At 44.3% G+C, this 19,310-nt stretch overlaps 1 protein-coding gene across 3 annotated transcripts in view; it reads left to right on the forward strand.

The window, feature by feature from the left end:
- The window catches only part of LOC117397691 (calsenilin-like), an 83,319-nt gene that overhangs the window by 41,146 nt on the left and 22,863 nt on the right, over positions 1–19,310 (forward strand). The window contains exon 1 of one of the 3 annotated variants that reach the window (XM_059013537.1): positions 8,918–10,170. The exons of the other annotated variants lie outside the window; for them this stretch is intronic. Within the exon in view, the coding sequence (XP_058869520.1) occupies positions 10,074–10,170 (97 nt within the window). The 5' untranslated portion in view covers positions 8,918–10,073. Of the gene's footprint in view, positions 1–8,917; positions 10,171–19,310 lie in introns of those variants that run through there. 3 annotated transcript variants of the gene reach the window in all.

Raw genomic sequence — 19,310 nt, forward strand, 5'->3', positions numbered from 1 at the left:
GAGGAGTTCTGCAGATATTATACATCACGCTGGAGGATTTCTGCAGATATTACAGATCACGCTGGAGGATTTCTGCAGATATTATAGATCACGCTGGAGGAGTTCTGCAGATATTATACATCACGCTGGAGGAGTTTTGCAGATATTATACATCACGCTGGAGGAGTTCTGCAGATATTATACATCACGCTGGAGGATTTCTGCAGATATTACAGATCACGCTGGAGGATTTCTGCAGATATTATAGATCACGCTGGAGGAGTTCTGCAGATATTATACATCACGCTGGAGGATTTCTGCAGATATTATACATCACGCTGGAGGATTTCTGCAGATATTATACATCACGCTGGAGGATTTCTGCAGATATTATAGATCACGCTGGAGGAGTTTTGCAGATATTATACATCACGCTGGAGGAGTTTTGCAGATATTATACATCACGCTGGAGGAGTTCTGCAGATATTATACATCACGCTGGAGGATTTCTGCAGATATTACAGATCACGCTGGAGGATTTCTGCAGATATTATAGATCACGCTGGAGGATTTCTGCAGATATTATACATCACGCTGGAGGATTTCTGCAGATATTATACATCACGCTGGAGGATTTCTGCAGATATTATAGATCACGCTGGAGGATTTCTGCAGATACTATACATCACGCTGGAGGATTTCTGCAGATATTATAGATCACGCTGGAGGAGTTCTGCAGATATTATACATCACGCTGGAGGAGTTCTGCAGATATTATACATCACACTGGAGGAGTTCTGCTTATAGATCACGCTGGAGGAGTTCTGCAGATATTATAGATCACGCTGGAGGAGTTCTGCAGATATTATACATCATGCTGGAGGATTTCTGCAGATATTACAGATCATGCTGGAGGAGTTCTGCAGATATTATAGATCACTCAGGAGGATTTCTGCAGATATTATAGTTCACGCTGGAGGATTTCTGCAGATATTATAGATCACGCTGGAGGATTTCTGCAGATATTATAGATCACGCTGGAGGAGTTCTGCAGATATTATACATCACGCTGGAGGATTTCTGCAGATATTATACATCACGCTGGAGGATTTCTGCAGATATTATAGATCACGCTGGAGGATTTCTGCAGATATTATACATCACGCTGGAGGATTTCTGCAGATATTATAGATCACGCTGGAGGATTTCTGCAGATATTATACATCACGCTGGAGGAGTTCTGCAGATATTATAGATCACGCTGGAGGAGTTCTGCAGATATTACAGATCACGCTGGAGGAGTTCTGCAGATATTATACATCACGCTGGAGGATTTCTGCAGATATTATACATCACGCTGGAGGATTTCTGCAGATATTATACATCACGCTGGAGGATTTCTGCAGATATTATACATCACGCTGGAGGATTTCTGCAGATATTATACATAACGCTGGAGGATTTCTGCAGATATTATACATCACGCTGGAGGATTTCTGCAGATATTATACATCACGCTGGAGGAGTTCTGCAGATATTATACATCACACTGGAGGAGTTCTGCAGATATTATAGATCACGCTGGAGGAGTTCTGCAGATATTATAGATCACGCTGGAGGATTTCTGCAGATATTATACATCACGCTGGAGGAGTTTTGCAGATATTATACATCACACTGGAGGAGTTTTGCAGATATTATACATCATGCTGGAGAATTTCTGCAGATATTATAGATCACGCTGGAGGATTTCTGCAGATATTATACATCACGCTGGAGGATTTCTGCAGATATTATAGATCACGCTGGAGGAGTTCTGCAGATATTATAGATCACGCTGGAGGATTTCTGCAGATATTATACATCACGCTGGAGGAGTTCTGCAGATATTATACATCACGCTGGAGGATTTCTGCAGATATTATAGATCACGCTGGATTTCTGCAGATATTATAGACCACACTGGAGGAGTTCTGCAGATATTACAGATCACGCTGGAGGAGTTCTGCAGATATTACAGATCATGCTGGAGGATTTCTGCAGATATTATACATCACGCTGGAGGATTTCTGCAGATATTACAGATCACGCTGGAGGAGTTCTGCAGATATTATAAATCACGCTGGAGGAGTTCTGCAGATATTACAGAACACGCTGGAGGATTTCTGCAGATATTATAGATCACACTGGAGGAGTTCTGCAGATATTACAGATCACGCTGGAGGATTTCTGCAGATATTACAGAACACGCTGGAGGATTTCTGCAGATATTACAGATCACGCTGGAGGAGTTCTGCAGATATTATAGATCACGCTGGAGGATTTCTGCAGATATTATACATCACGCTGGATTTCTGCAGATATTATACATCACGCTGGAGGAGTTCTGCAGATATTATACATCACGCTGGATTTCTGCAGATGTTATAGATCATGCTGGAGGAGTTCTGCAGATATTATAGATCACGCTGCAGGAGTTCTGCAGATATAGATCGCTTTGCATTTCTGCAGATATTATAGATCATGTTGGATTTCTGCAGATGTTATAGATCATGCTGGAGGAGTTCTGCAGATATTCTAGATCATGCTGGGTTTCTGCAGATCTTATAGATCGCACTGGAGGATTTTTGCAGATATTATAGATCACGCTGGAGGAGTTCTGCAGATATTATAGATCACCCTGGATTTCTGCAGATATTATAGATCACGCTGGAGGATTTCTGCAGATATTATAGATCACTCTGGAGAATTTCTCCTCCTTGTGGTTTTGTGTCTTTGTTTGCAGTCCAGATGCACTCTGTTACCTGAGCACAGGCCCCGGCTGCTGCTGCTGCACTTAGCGCTGAGCGGAGGAACTCACAGCATTCTATCAGAGTGCTGTCTCAACAGGACACAGCCCAGGCAGGCCTGTCAGAGTCTTACTAAGTTTCTTTAGGTATTACTGTGTATTCTACCACTAAACATTTTTTTATAGTTATGATATCAGGTAACATTTTGCATTGTGTCTCTACTTATTCTGTATTTACATAGTGGTTACTTAATAAAGACTGTGCATTTGTACTTGCACATGATTGCAATGTTATTATGCACAGTTACAATGTACTTAATGTGTACATCTTTTTGTACAATATATTTAAGTACACAATAGTATCAGAAAAGGACTGGGGTTAGCGTTATGTTGTGCAAAAAGATTGACACATTATGTACATCGTAACTATGCATAAAAACATTGTAATTATGTACAAGTACACATGTATTTACTAAGTAAAGTTATGTAAGTACATACTAATTAGAGACACTTAATGTAAAGTGTTAAGCAGAAAATCCAGGTTGTTCACATCAACCCATTTAGTTTTATAATATTGACGGGTGCAGAATTTGTCTTCCACTGGATTGTAGCGAATGCATAGTCAATATTGTGCAAAAATGCCATGGTTAACTTTCTATAAGCGATCACAGCGTGTATCTCAATATTGTTGCTCAGGCCGGCCCTTGGGAGCGCTCAGTAAAGTGCATGGCTGGCCAGCACCCAGCCCATTCTCACCCAGCCACAGAGCTCCAAGCACAGCCAGTGTGGGGAGAGCAGAAACCAGCCCCCGCCTTTATCGACCCCCCCACCCCCTCGATCATCCTTTACATGGTGCATTAGTAACTGCTTAGTCATCGCTTATTAAAAAGAAATCAAAGTACCCCCCCATCTCCCCTCCCTTTTGTTCTTTAATTATTCAGACTAATTGTCTTGACAGAGCAGCACTTAAAACCCAGAAGCTGTCTGTGTGTGCGTGTGCGTGTGCGTGTGTGTGTGTAAGCGCGTCTGTGTGTGTAAGCGCGTCTGTGTGTGTAAGCATGTGTGTGTGTGTCAGTGTGCGTGCGTGTGTGTGTGTAAGCGTGTGTGTGTGTGTGCACGTGCGTGTGCTTGCGTGCATGTGGTGTGCATGTAGCCGAGCCTCACTGCAGTCTCAACCCTGCAGTGTTCAGGGTAGGGGAGTCCAGTGGCTACTGAAACCACAACTACCAGGGGCATCAAACACACTTTACCAGGTTTTACTATGAGCTTGATTAGCCCCGGTGTTTAGGTAGCAAGCTCATGTGGCTCTTATTAAACTCATAGTTCACGGGACAGGAGCAAGGGCAGCGTGGAGGAAGAACCTCAGGAAGTGCAACAGGAGAGCCATGCTTTGTGACTTAGGAAAGAGGATATGATTTCCCCTTGGCTCGCGGAGAGTCACCCTGGCAGAGGGGAGACCGAACCGATCGACCTCCAAGGGTGTGAAGCAAGCGTTACCTCCCCCAAGGGGAACCTAGAGGGTAGAGAGTCGGAACACGAAAGAGAGTTAGGATAGATTCGGCCGGGGGTCCCATCTGGCTCACGGAGGACGAGCGTCACTTACATCCAGAGGGAGATGCAGAGGTGGAGGAAAAGCAAGAGAGAGAATAAGGGTATGACTTAGGGTTTAATTCAATATTATTGGCGGGACAGAACAGGGGAGGAGCCCTTGCTCCTGCCCCCTGAACCACACACAATGTTACAATAACATTACAATAATGTTACAATAGGGCAGCGTGTGGAGTAGTGGTTAGGGCTCTGGACTCTTGACCAGAGGGTTGTGGGTTCAATCCCCAGTGGAGGACACTGCTGCTGTACCCTTGAACAAGGTACTTTACCTAGATTGCTCCAGAAAAAAACCCAACTGTATAAATGGGTAATTGTATGTAAAAAATAATGTGTAAAAAAATAATGCAATTGAATGTAAAAAATAATGTGATATCTTGTAACAATTGTAAGTCGCCCTGGGTAAGGGCGTCTGCTAAGAAATTAATAATAATAATAAAACCAGGAATGGATCAAACTGCTGTGCAATGGGAGTCGTATTTCCATCCCTGTGTTATATATTTAAGATTTGACACTGTTAATAAAATGAACAATGATATATTTAAATCGGTTAATCTAATAAACATTATTTTTAGATTAACAACGATTTTAAAAGCACTCATTTTATTTTTACCGTGAATTAACAATGGTATACAATCATATAGCATATCTGTGTAATCGTTAATCTAATAAACAGTATTTTAAAATCTATTTTTTGCTATTACCTAGATCAATGCAGCAAAAAAATACCTATTTTTCTATATGTTTTGTGTTGCTTCCTCTCTGTCTATTCAATTGACAGTTTGAAGACAGATCCCTTATATAAGTTTACTATGGCAAAATCATAAGAAAATGTAATAAAGCACATTGACAGCATGGTGAAGCATATAGCATTGTAAAGCACAGAGAGGTGTGGTAAAGCATATTAAAAAACATAGCAAACCAGGGTAAATGCAAAGTATAACCAATGGAAAAGCATAGATAATCACTGTGCAATCTTATGGTGGTAAACTTTTAGAATGGTCATTACTTCACTACTTACACCATTCCCCCCCTGTTCTACAGCCCTTGGTACAGTTTTCATACAACGCCATTAAAGGGTTAACGTTGATGACACATCACTTATAACACCTGGCTTAGTCTGCCTGGCTAGTTTCCAGCCCCCTCCACATCACTGTCAATAGCCACTCTGAACCTGTCAGTTACCCTTGACTGCCTCCCTCCCTGCTCTCTCTGGAAAGGGTGGAGCAGTGATGGATGGGGAGGGTGTGAGGGAGGGAGCTGGAAAGAGATGCATGTCTGTGCCTCCTCCAGACCGCATCACATTGACAGCTTTCCATCCCAGCTGGTCAACTTTGCACAGGTGATTGTGGCTGATGTGCACAGAGCAGAGCAGAGGCAGAGCAGGGCAGAGCAGGGCAGAGCGCAGCAGGGCAGAGCAGAGCAGGGCAGGGCAGAGCAGGGCAGAGCAGAGCAGAGCAGGGCAGAGCAGGGCAGAGCAGAGCAGGGCAGAGAGCAGGGCAGGGCAGGGCAGAGCAGGGCAGGGCAGGGCAGGGTAGAGCAGAGCAGGGCAGGGCAGAGCAGAGCAGGGCAGAGCAGAGCAGAGCAGAGCAGAGCAGGCAGGGCAGAGCAGGGCAGGGCAGAGCAGAGCAGGGCAGGGCAGAGCAGAGCAGAGCAGAGCAGGGCAGGGCAGAGCAGAGCAGGGCAGGGCAGAGCAGGGCAGAGCAGAGCAGGGCAGGGCAGAGCAGGGCAGAGCAGGGCAGGGCAGAGCAGGGCAGGGCAGAGCAGAGCAGAGCAGAGCAGGGCAGGGCAGAGCAGAGCAGAGCAGGCAGAGCAGGGCAGGGCAGAGCAGGGCAGGGCAGGGCAGGGCAGAGCAGGGCAGGGCAGGGCAGAGCGTGTCTTAATGTATGAGAGATGTCATCCCATGCAGTTTGGGAGAGAGGACTGACAAGTGAAGCTGATGGGAGACTCCCTACGCATGACATGTTATTATAAATCACACAAGTAAAGACTGTACTCAGGAGTAGCTTCAAAACAATATACTGTATGGAATCAACTGCCACAGTCCCTGTAAAACTGCAGAATGCGGGCCGGTCTAAATGTCTTGTCAATGCTCAATATGAATACTGGCAGAGTGCAGCACAGCCCTGTGAAAATGCCTCCCCTCTTAGCGGAGTGCGATCTAGCTAATGGACCTGGACCAGATTCTGCTGAATTGTGTGAAGGGAGGGAGGGAGGGAGGGAGGACAGCACTTCAATCCATAACTTGACTTTTATCAGCAAGTAACTGTACAGAAAGACACCCTTAATACACAGGGATGTCTGTTTGTCAAACTTGCATTGTTTTCACGTATATCTAGAGAAGCGCCTATCCAGTCGTGATGAAACTTGGTAAGATTTCTGAAGTTATTGAGAGAATCTGAAAATGATATGTATGTAGTTACCATGGCATCAAAAGCCTATAAGTACCTCCTTAAAAAAATCACTTATATCAGGACGTTTTGCACTACAAGTCCTTATCAAACTGTGTGAGAGAGCGTGGCCATCTGGAGTTTCTATAAACAGGGATGGAAATAAGACTCCCGTTGCATAGCAGCTTGATCCATTCCTGGTTTTACTATGAGTTTAATAAGACACAGCTGGAATGGGTGTAACTGCTATGCAACAGGAGTCTTATTTCCATCCCTGTACAAAAAGGTTGTTCTTGATAAAGGATTCACAACTTTTTCGCTGCGTCGTGCAAACTGGTGACTCCCTGAAGTTACACCAGCTCAGCTGTTTCTAAAAGAGAAACACCCCCCCCCCCCCCCCCCCCCCCCCCCCACAGACACACACCTCTCCCATTAATAATGCAGATGATACTGCATTATGATGGTGATGAGAGAAGTAGTCTTGAGAGATCTAGTGTTTAAAAACCTGTGGTTATTTCATTCGAAAGGAAGACTGTAAACGGACAATATTAGTTATTCCACCATCTTCATACGTCATGGTGTATCCTCTATATACTCTTTTCCAACAAACGCAGGGATGGAAATGACTCTTACTGCAAAGTCGTTTCACCCGTTCCAGGTTTTACAGGGTGCTTGATTAGCCACAGTGTGTCGGTAACAAGCTCAGGTGTGTCTTATTAAACTCATAGCAAAACCAGGAATGGATCACACTGCTATGCAATGGGGGTCTTATTTCCACCCCTGAAACGCTGTTGAAATGAACCGTTAACAGGACGTACTGTAACACTTTATTTAAACCAAAAAGACATTGTGAAAAAAATCACTTCAGCTCTTGTGCAGTAAGCCTGGCTGCACTGCACTGTTTTGAGCACGAAGTACCTTAACAAAAAAACAAGCCTACTGGGGTCTCCTTATCTATCCTCCTTTATGCACGTCCGGGATAAGCAACAGCTGTATTTTACAGCACTGGGGAATCATCAACGGGGATGGAAATAAGATTCCTGTTGCAGAGCAGTCTGATCCATTCCTGGTTTTACTAGGAGTTTAATAAGACACGCCTGAGCCTGTTACCTGTACACTGGGGCTAATCAAGCGTGTTATAAAACGTGAAATGGGTGACAACTGCTATGCAATAGGCTTTTTTTTTCTTGTTATCCCAGCAAGGTATAAGTTGATCAAATCAACCCCTAAGCTTTTCCCATCTCTCTCTCTCTCTCTCTCTCTCTCTCTCTCTCTCTCTCTCTCTCTCTCTCTCTCTCTCTCTCTCTCTCTCTCTCTGTGTTTTCCCTTGCTTGTCGGGTCTCATCTTTCCTCTCCAGAGTTGTAATAGATACCCTGGCTATCTGGCCCAAAAAGGGGTGGGGAACGTGCTTTTAAAATAAATAAAATAAAATAAACGAGCGCTCTGTAAAAACCACAGGCCTGCTGACGCAAGACTTTCTCTCTCGTTATTTATTTATTTATTTCCCAGAGCCAAAACTTTCACAACATTGTCTCTGGGAACTGCTTTCATTTCAATCAATGCTGTCAGGTCTAAGTGTAATGAGAGAGGGAAAAGAGAGAGGGGGGGGGTTGAAAGAGACAGAGAGGTGGAGAGGTAAGTGAAAATAAAAAAAAAACAATACAAATGAAAGAATATGACAGAATGAGAGGAGGGGGGTTCCAAGTGGGAACTGATAAAGAGAAAGTTGGAGAATTGGGGAGGAAGAGAGGGTGGAATGGAATGAAAGTGCAGAGGGAGGGAGGGAAGTCTGTGCCAAGTAGTACATCACTGCAGGACAGAGAGAGAGAGAGAGAGAGAGAGAGAGATAGAAACAGAGAGAGAGAGAACACAGACATACAGGAAAAAAGATAGTGTGTGAGGTGAAAGAGGAGAGCTAGAAAGAAAGTCGAAAAAGGAAGGAGAGACGGAAAGAGAGAGAGGGAAACACAAGGAGGGGGAATTCAGCTTCAAGGAAAAATCTCACGGGACAGAGAGATAGTGAGGTGAAAAAAGAGAGAGAAAGAAAGGGAGGGGGGAGCGTGACACAGGAGAGAGAGAGAGAGAGAGAGAGAGAGAGAGAGAGAGAGAGAGAGAGAGAGAGAGAGAGAGAGAGAGAGAGAGAGAGAGAGAGAGAGCAGACCAAAGCCTGGCTCCCAAGTTCAGTCCCATTCAATGGAAAGCAGTGCAGAGGCAGCGTGCAGAGGGAGAGAAGGCTGCAGGACACCTAGCCACCAGACCTCTACCCTGGGACTGCGGAAGCAGCTCTGACCAGCCCCAGCCCCTGAGCACTGCCTGCCAGGGTCACGTTACCCAGAGGAGCCTTAAGAAGCAGCTTTCAGAACCGAGACTGGCTGGAGAGAGCGGACCAGACAAGAGCCCATTATTACAGCAGGGATCATACAGTCTGTCGGCTGCGTTATGTAACTAGAACTAACATTATTAGTGTTCTTATTTTTAATAGTGCGTTAGTCGTTAAATTATTTTAAAAAATTTAAATATTTACTTTGAATATATTTATATCTTTTTTGATTGCAAATACTTCGATTGTCACTGGTGGATAAGAATGTTTGGGCAACTTGATTGAGGAACTACATTTAAAGTACTGGGCTGAGCAAAATATTTTCTAGTTGCCAAAACTAATACTCGATAAGGAGAAGAAAACCAACAGCAATCCTGGTTTTTGTTTTGTTTTCTAAAAAAATACAGATGGTTTTTGTTTTCAAAACTCAAAAAGGTTTTTTTTTTCCAACAGAGGAAACAAATTAAAACAATATAATATATTTTTAAAAGTCAAATGAATGTATTTTCAATGAATCCTGACCCAACAGTCAGACACCACCAGGCACTGCATGCTTGTGTGTGCTTGTAGTAATTCAGGCTTGTAGTTAATTAAATCTATTTTCATTAACCAGCACTGGGAAAAAACAAAACAAAACAGTGCTTAAAAAAATTCCGCTTTCTACCCTGTACCAGCAGATTACCATCGTCCTGACTTAAGACCGTCATTCTTCATTTTTTGTTTTGTTCAGTTGCCTGGGATCTGTGTGCCATACCCCTACAGCCCAAGACAAAACTCTCTTTCCAGGACGTTTCAAGAAACTTCATAAGAACTTTTACAGAAGCTTGAGAACGCGCTCAGAGTTGTGCGATGGGGCGCTGAGTAGTGTTTTTAGAAGCCTTGTGGATTACTGTTGGACTCCCTTGGAAAGACAGAGAGACAGAGAGGGAGAGGGAGCGTGCGAGGGGTCGCGGGGGAGCTCTGAATGAGCACCGACCCACGGCGTTCGGGATGGGGATTCAAGGCATGGAGATCCTCGCGGTGGGGGTGGTCCTCTTTATGTTTATGGCCGTCCTCAAGCAGTTCGGGGTCCTTGAACCCATGGAAGGTAAGGGGGCTGGGGGACAGACCCCTTTAACTGGCTACAACCTTCTGAACTCCCCTGTGACAGGGTGCTTGTCTTGTGGCTCTTTCATACTGGTAAGCCCCTCACCTAAATGAGTGTTATTTTCTGCATTGACCCGGGATAATTCAGTCAATACAACAAGAGTACGTAAGTTCAATACTTAATACTTTATTAAACTTAGACTAACAGTAAGCATTGCAGGAAAGGTAGAAGGCTTGCTATCTACCAATCCTGGAGATGCACAGCGTAGCAGTGTCCTCTTGCTCTGATCTACAGCGGACTCTATCTGTGCTCCATTTGCAACCCTGTCTTGTTTCTGACATTCTTTTTTAACAGCTCGTTGTACCAGTTCTCTAAGTTTGGTTTAACAGGTGCCTCTTTTTAAATTCTACTTCCCCTGTTCATTGCTCAGAATCTTCCCGTTCTTTGCAAAGCAGCCTCGCACTCAATCACACAAATCCTGCAAGCAGACATTTCAATACAAACTACGCAGTCTGTCTCCTTCTCAGTAAATTCTCCCTCCTGCTCATACTTAGGTATATTGTTACATTGTAGAATGTCACCGAAAATTCTTGTCTTGACCGCATCCTTAAAGAGAGCGTAGCAGGGTTCTGAAAAATATAGCATTACACGTCCCCACGTGCTGCTACAACTGTTTAAATAACACACCTGGAATTTTCTTTTTATTGTTAACATGCTGACAACTTTTTACACTTATAACTTTAAAGTCTGTTTCAAAGCTCTTTTCCAAATGTCCGCTCTAGTGCACTGATAGCATCAGGATTATTTCCCACATTGTCAAACAGGTAACAGCAATACCAATCCATGATGTGGTACGGAACAGAAAAGCCAGAGCACTTGTCATGTTTTTTGTTTTTTTTTTAATCGCTCTTCCTGCAGTGATTTAAAGGACAGATCTCAAACCCCAGTGCACCAGAGCGGACATTTTGAAAAGAGCTTTGAAACAGACTTTAAAGTTATAAGTGTAAAAAGTTGTCAGGATGTTAACAATGAAAAGAAAAATGACAGGTACATTATTTAAACAGTTGTAGCAGCACGTGGGGACGGGTAACGCTATATTTTTCGAAAACCCTGCTGCTTACTCTTTATGTTCAAACAATATACCCAAATGATGCTGGCATAGCAGCACAGAAAACTTTGAAACAGTATCTTATTCAAGCTGTGTAAAATGAGTTACATCGAGACCAGGAGAGAAATTATATCAGGATCCAGACATTTCCAAACCGGTACGTCGACATTACAAGATTATTTATTTTGAGATCTCGACATAACAGATTTCTGGAATAGACTGCAAAGATCCGCGAGTGGGTATCCCCGCTCGATGGTATGTTGTGATCCAGTGTGTGTTATCTAGCATTCGCTGCGGTTATTCTTCTGCTTAGATTGTTATTTATCAAGCTTCCAAAAGCTGAATTGTGGTTCGTCAGTTGACCACTAGGGGTGCACAGCTATAATTTCTGCCCCCTCTGAAACTGATTTTTGTATAGATAGTGGTACTGAGGACAGAAATTGCAGCTGCGCATCCACTAAACAGAAAGGCAATGTATTTCTGGAATACTTAGTAAGTCTGGTAAGCAATGTTCTGAGCAGAAATGACAACAGAAGATTATTATTATTATTATTATTATTATTATTATTATTATTATTATTATTATTATTATTTATTTTTAAGCAGATGCACTTACCCAGGGTGACTTACAGTTGTATACAAAAAATACATATCAAGAATTACAGTACAATTAAGAGCAAGGTACAAAATACAATGACTTCAGTCCTAATAAGAGCAAATACAAAACACAGTACGATTTGATATCAGGGCAGTTCAAGAGCAGATAACAGTGTTGATAGATTATTGAGAAGGTACGTAATAGTTTTTTAAAAATGTATACGTTCTATTAGCATACAGTGGCAATATTCTCAAAATGGTAGAAGTTAACTTCCTTCCTGTGTTACGGTTAATAAGATCCCACCTGAAACTTGCACTGGTGCACATAGGAAGCTAAGTGGGGTTCTATTACCGGGGAACAGAATTGAAGGAGGAAAGGAAAGTTAATGCAGTGAACCTCATTGAATTTGTTTTGTTATGTTCTGTATAATACATGCATAACTTCAAGCATCGGAAACGCAGAGCTAATGACAGCATTAACCAGAAACGTTTGTCTACAATGGGAAATGTCAAAAGCGTTTAACTGCAGTGTTTAATTAAAAACCTGTTCATTTCACACAGCTATAACCAACCAAATGAAACTGCATGCTCACACTTTATAAAACATGCAGCCAGTTCAGAAGATGATTGGGAACAAAGTAAATAGGAATGATACGAGGGTCCGTTGATGGTGCATGTTTTAGGCAGAGTGGATGAGGGGGGGTAAGTAATATAGTAAGCACTACAATTCAAGGTCAATTATTTGTAACATTTTTTTTTTACTTTCATTTGATAAAAACTCATTCTGGACGGGAGCAGTCGATTGGATATTGAGTTTGTTGCAGTCTTTTGTCCTCTGTCCTGGTAAGAATGACCTCGTCATGGCATTCTCTGTTTCAGATTGGTATCGTGATTGATTGATCCTTTCTGGATCCAGCAGTCTTGATCTGTTCTTCCATCAGCAATTACAAATGGAAGCGGTCGGACTGCCCCCTGGCCTGAGAGCAGTGTGTTTGGCGGTGTGCTGCAGAGAGTGGGCTGTGCTACTGTCATTCACACTGAGGAAAGTCACACTTTTGCAATCCCCAAATTTGACGTTGTTTTTTTAATGTTTTTTTTGGCAGGTCTGAAAGCTCAGCGGAACATAATACACACTAATATCCACTCGGCGTACCACTGCCCTACTTTTGAAATCCATTTTCCTTCTGGCTTCTCAGCAACCATATTGTTGTTTTACTTTTTGTTTTAACTGTAGCTTTCTAATTCAATTCTAGTTATAGATTTGTAATTTCCTGTGCTGTAGGTCAGGTTCACTCCCTGTTCATGTTTTTTGTTGTGCTTCAGCACACGTTACATGAGGTACTGTAACCTCGGGTATGTGAAGGATGTCTGTCTGTCTGTACGGACGCTCTTTCTCTATGTTACTTAAATGTTTTTCTTGTCTAGAGAGCAGCTTGTCCGATTGTGATGAAAGTTGCTGGATCTTCTTAAGCAGAAGTGATTGTGTATCATAATCTGGGCTATATGGAGGCTGTCTGTTTGACTGCTTGTCTGTATTTTACATTTACTGTATGGAGTAGTGGTTAGGGCTCTGGATTCTTGACCGGAGGGTTGTGGGTCCAATCCCAGGTGGGGGGACACTGCTGCTGTACCCTTAAGCAAGGTACTTTACCTAGATTGCTACAGTAAAAACCCAACTGTATAAATGGGTAATTGTATGTAAAAATAATGTGACATCTTGTAACAATTGTAAGTCGTCCTGGATAAGGGCGTCTGCTAAGAAATAAATAATAATCTTTACGTTGTTTTACATAGCTAATTTTTTTTTAATTTATGGCCAATTCTTCCACGTACTGTATCTGGATAACTATTCAGTCTTGATGAAGCTTGCTAAGGGCACTCTTTAGCACAATTTCTGCACTGTATCACCGTGTCTCAGGGTCATGCAGGCAGCTCCCTGTATTTCTTCCCTTTTTGCCCGTGCACACAGTGGGTGATGAGTGCTGTGATTCAGCTCTTGTCACGGACAAGCTTGTTTTTAAGGTGTGTTCCTGAATTCCTTTGTGTTTCCAATGCAGATTTTCTGTGCTTTGTGAACTTCTCTCTTTCTCCCTCCCTCCCTCCCTCCTGCTCTCTTATTGTAAAAAATCTGGGACCACAGGATTGTCTTGCATTACCCTGCATTAATAATAGAGCAGGTATTGAACGGGTTTCCTTTCTCAGCGGCTAAATATGGACTCGACTTCTTGAGGAAAAGTGAAGGACATGCACCATATATATATATATATATATATATATATATATATATATATATATATATATATATATATATATATATATATATATATATACACATATATATATATGTGTGGGTGTTCCCTGTGCTCGAACCTTCCTCGCTCCTTCCATCGAAGTCCTTCAGCTCTAATCACTAGAGCCACACTGCTTCCATCCCTCCCAGTCCCTCCTCAGCTCTAACCACTAGAGCCACACTGCTTCTCTCCCTCCCAGTCCCTCCTCAGCTCTGATCCTGGGATCACACTGCCCATCTCTCTGTGAGGAGTCCCTCTGTTTTTCTCAAATATCTAATTTGCTGTAATCACACGGCACTCCAGCCAGCAGCCCTTGCAATCTGCTTAAGTGGTTTATCAGCGTGAAGGAAAAAAGCGCTGGATGCGAGCAGTGAGAGGTGGGGCTGTGCTGGGGAGGGAGGTGGAGCTGCGCTGGGGAGGGAGGTGGGGCTGTGCTGGGGAGGGAGGTGGGGCTGTGCTGGGGAGGGAGGTGGAGCTGTGCTGGGGAGGGAGGTGGAGCTGTGCTGGGGAGGGAGGTGGTGCTGTGCTGGGGAGGGAGGTGGGGCTGTGCTGGGGAGGGAGGTGGAGCTGTGCTGGGGGGGGGAGGTGGAGCTGTGCTGGGGGAGGGAGGTGGAGCTGTGCTGGGGGAGGGAGGTGGGGCTGTGCTGGGGAGGGAGGTGGTGCTGTGCTGGGGAGGGAGGTGGGGCTGTGCTGGGGGGGGGAGGTGGAGCTGGGCTGGGGAGGTGGAGCTGTGCTGGGGAGGGAGGTGGTGCTGTGCTGGGGAGGGAGGTGGAGCTGTGCTGGGGGGGGGAGGTGGAGCTGGGCTGGGGAGGTGGAGCTGTGCTGGGGAGGGAGGTGGTGCTGTGCTGGGGAGGGAGGTGGAGCTGTGCTGGGGAGGTGGAGCTGTGCTGGGGGAGGGAGGTGGAGCTGGGCTGGGGAGGTGGAGCTGTGCTGGGGAGGGAGGTGGTGCTGTGCTGGGGAGGGAGGTGGAGCTGTGCTGGGGAGGGAGGTGGGGCTGTGCTGGGGAGGTGGAGCTGTGCTGGGGAGGGAGGTGGTGCTGTGCTGGGGAGGGAGGTGGAGCTGGGCTGGGGAGGGAGGTGGGGCTGTGCTGGGGAGGGAGGTGGGGCTGTGCTGGGGGAGGGAGGTGGGGCTGTGCTGGGGAGAGAGGTGGGGCTGTGCTGGGGGAGGGAGGTGGAGCTGTGCTGGGGAGGGAGGTGGAGCTGTGCTGGGGGAGGTGGAGCTGTGCTGGGGAGGGAGGTGGAGCTGTCCTGGGGGAGGGAGGTGGGGCTGTGCTGGGGAGGGAGGTGGAGCTGTGCTGGGGGAGGGAGGTGGGGCTGTGCTTGGGTGGATGATGGAGCTGTGCTGGGAAGGGAGGTGGGGCTGTGCTGGGGAGGGAGGTGGGGCTGTGCTGGGGGGGAGGTGGAGCTGTGCTGGGGAGGGAGGTGGAGCTGTCCTGGGGGAGGGAGGTGGGGCTGTGCTGGGGTGGATGATGGAGCTGTGCTGGGGGAGGGAGGTGGAGCTGTGCTGGGGAGGGAGGTGGGGCTGTGCTGGGGGAGGGAGGTGGAGCTGTGCTGGGGAGGGAGGTGGGGCTGTGCTGGGGGAGCTGTGCTGCAGTCTGTTTATAAGAATCACTGATATAAGAATCAACTGCATACAGTGATCAAAACCACTGGGACCAAATCATTCCTATACCAACCATGCTAAAATACTCTGCTTGTTAGAATCAAGCAATCCACTTATAAGAATCATTTCGGGGCAAACTGACTACATGTAATACAGTACTTGATCAAGTGAAATGACATGTACAGCCAATAAAGCTGGTTTTGAATTTGAATTTGATCACATCGCGCGTGATTAGGCACGTACGCAACGTGGATCGTGCAATAATGCAGCTAACACTGTGCCACTGCATTGTGCAAGTATGTTTTTTGTGTTATCTGTTAGTGAAAATTTGTTTCAATAAAGTGAATACACGTTCATTGAATACATAGTGAGTACAGCAGTGTTATTGTGTGATATGCATGTAGAGGGAGTGGGATTGCGGCGCGGTGCGGTGAAGAGGAGGATGGGGGGGGTGGGGGGGGGGGGTTGCAGAGCTTTGCATCTCCGCTTAATGAATAACTGTGAGATTTGCATCGCAACAGAAAATAAGTAAGCAACAGATCCTTAAATGCAGTGCTAGTCCTGACAGTAAAATACTGTACTGTAATGCCATTTTAATTAAAAGGCCATTACACGTAACACTGCACGGCAGTTAAACTAGGCACCCTCGCAAGACGATCGTTTCTCAAGTATACTGCAGTAAAATAGGATTCTGCAGCCTTGAGTAAACATAATCGTGTAAACATAATCGTGCTCATATGCAAGCTGCTTACCCACGAGGACTTGTTTTGATGTATTGTCCTCAGTGATTGAGCACCATTGACATCTGTATACTGTATTTAAACTGCTGATGGCACGCTTTTGCTAATTGTAATGTGACAGAGTGGCCGAGGACAGTGTAAATTATCAGGTTGGAGTCGGTGTTGGTTTTATTTTTCTTACACTGCGGTGGCGAAACAACCGCTAATAAAACAAACCAAATAATCCTAGCTCTCAGCTGGAGCTCTAACTAACAGTACTTCATGTGGAATAAACACTAGATCTCTTACTCAAGTTCTGGTTTCTACTTCTGCTCCCTTACGCCTCTATACACCCATCACAAAGCTATCAGCTAAGCCATTTCTAACAAGCAGTTAACCAATTGACTATTATCCATAATTCGTTAATGATTTTTCATGGGCGTGCATACATGTGGGAACTCATGACATCTAGTGGTCAACCCATCACACTGCAGCCAGGCAACAAGCTCTTCTCGTTCTCATACTAAGTTTGATTCTGCACCACAGTAATCATATCCGTCCGCTTTTAAGAATCATCTGCTTATAAGGATCAAAACACCCGTGATGGATGTGATTCTTATAAACGGACTGCACAGTACTTTTTTCTGACTTCCTGGTGATTGTAAAAGCTCTGCGGTAAACGGCAGACTCGGTGGGCCTCCAGGATGATTAACTCAATCAAATCCCCCGGCATGGATCACGTTTAATCTGACCAGCCCCCGTCCACAGAGCTTGTGTCATTTCAGACCTATCACAGCTCAGCGACTCTATGGCCCAGCCCGCCTTCACTTGAAAGTGCAGTGGGGGTGGGTTTTAATATCAAATACATTTTGTTCACAAATAAACACTAGATTTAGACACACCTGCAGTTTATAAAGTTATAATACAAAAATGAAGCTGGACAAACATTCCAATTACTATTCATAATTGCATAAACATTAATAAAGACTAGTCACTTATTAAAATGTTGCACCATCATTTTCTCGTTCCGCTTTTAAATGTGAAAATAAGGACTTGGGGGATTTAAAAGCTCATTTAGTTGTTTCACAGCAAAACACTGTAAATTACACTGATTTTGTTACTACTATTGTTGTAGTATTATTAAGACAAACATAAACAAATTGAAATTTCAATGATCTAAGATTAAAGACACTAAGGGCGTTCTAATAGTAAAACCAGACTGTGATATAAATAAAAGGTATACTGTAATAACAATACTGTAATAATAATAGTGCAATCAGTTTAATTTACGCAGTTTGGCTGTGAAACAATTATATGGGCTTTCAAATCCTCCACGTCCTTTCTCATCTAAATGAGGAATGAAGAACGAGAATACGTGACAATGTATTGATGTTAATACAATTATGAATAGTGATTGTAATAAAGTGTATCCATCTTTAAAATATATATTATAACTTTATTAAAGATCAGACGCTGTCCCAGCTGCACTGTATCCTGGTAGAACCTGCGGCACGCTCAGCGCTACAATATTGAAACGACCCGGCGATTTCCATTGTTTGCAGGACTTATTGACTGTCCTGTTTGTTTGTCTTTTATGTTTCTGTATTACATAATGCATTTGTACCCCTAGAATGCTGGCGGGAGATTGGGGTTTGAATGGCTTGTCCAGGATTGGTGTATGTGGAAGGAAGGGGAGGCTCAGCAAAAAAAAGTGTGGGAACCCCGGCACTGGAGCCACGCTGCTTCCCTCCTTCCCAGTCCCTCCTAGAGTAGTTTCTCTTGCACAGAGTGCGCGAGAATATTACTTAGAAACATACAGTACAGGGATGGGCATAAGGCTGCCATTGCATAGCAGTTTGATCCATTCCTGGATTTACTAGGAGTTTAATAACCTGAGCTTGTTGCCTATACACGGCGGCTGATCAAGCCTGTATTAAAACCTGGAATGGGTGAAGCAGCTCTGCAATAGGAGTCTCATTCCCATCCCTGCAGTGCAGAGCCGGTGTTGGGAGAGGTTAGCGGTCTGGTGCTGCTCTGTGATGGGAGAGGTGTAGGAGTCTGAGATTGACTTCCTAATGATTTCACATCTCCTCTCCCAGCTCCCAGACACCATCCCAAGCTCTTTACAGGCAGAACAGAACTGTGTCTTTACTGTAAATAATTTAGCTGTTCAATCAGGTCAGGTTTTCTTGAAAAAACAAACAAGCAAAGAAGCCGCCTTGTTATTGACACCTCAGGGCTCTGATATACTTTTTTGGGGGTAAAAGTTTATCCATCAGCAGGAAACACTCAATAGCGCTGAATTAAAATCTAAAATCTATATTTTTTTCAGTGTTGAAATTAGTTTTGATTTATAACTTGAAATGCCATGTGGTAGCCGTCCTATCGGCAGCGCTAGTGTCTCCAGGAAACAGGATCGTGGCTTTTCTGGATCCTGTTTTTTTTCAAGGTCTCTGCCTCAGAATCAAATTGTTTTTCTTTCTAGTAACAAACAACAATTTTTTGAACACTAACAGTTTTGTTTCACTGGCTTTACCTGACTTTCGGCTTGTCTGGGTGTAAGGTTCGTTTTCTTCTTAAAAATAATCAGCCAGTCTTCTTCAGGTAAGGTTTAATCAAAAGAGTTTCATTCAGGAACAAAGCAAATCCAAAGACAGCACAGCAGGACACAATCGCAACAGCACTGCAAGCAAACCTACAGGCCTCGGCAGGTGGTATTCAAGCCACGAAATATCTTTTACAAGCATTGATATACTCAAATGAATAACCTCCACCCAGAGGGAGTGGACTTCCCCCGCCTTCACCAATGAACAGAGCTGGCCC

Source organism: Acipenser ruthenus, chromosome 46 (genome assembly GCF_902713425.1).
Source record: "Acipenser ruthenus chromosome 46, fAciRut3.2 maternal haplotype, whole genome shotgun sequence".
In the NCBI taxonomy this organism is placed as follows: Eukaryota; Metazoa; Chordata; class Actinopteri; order Acipenseriformes; family Acipenseridae; genus Acipenser; species Acipenser ruthenus.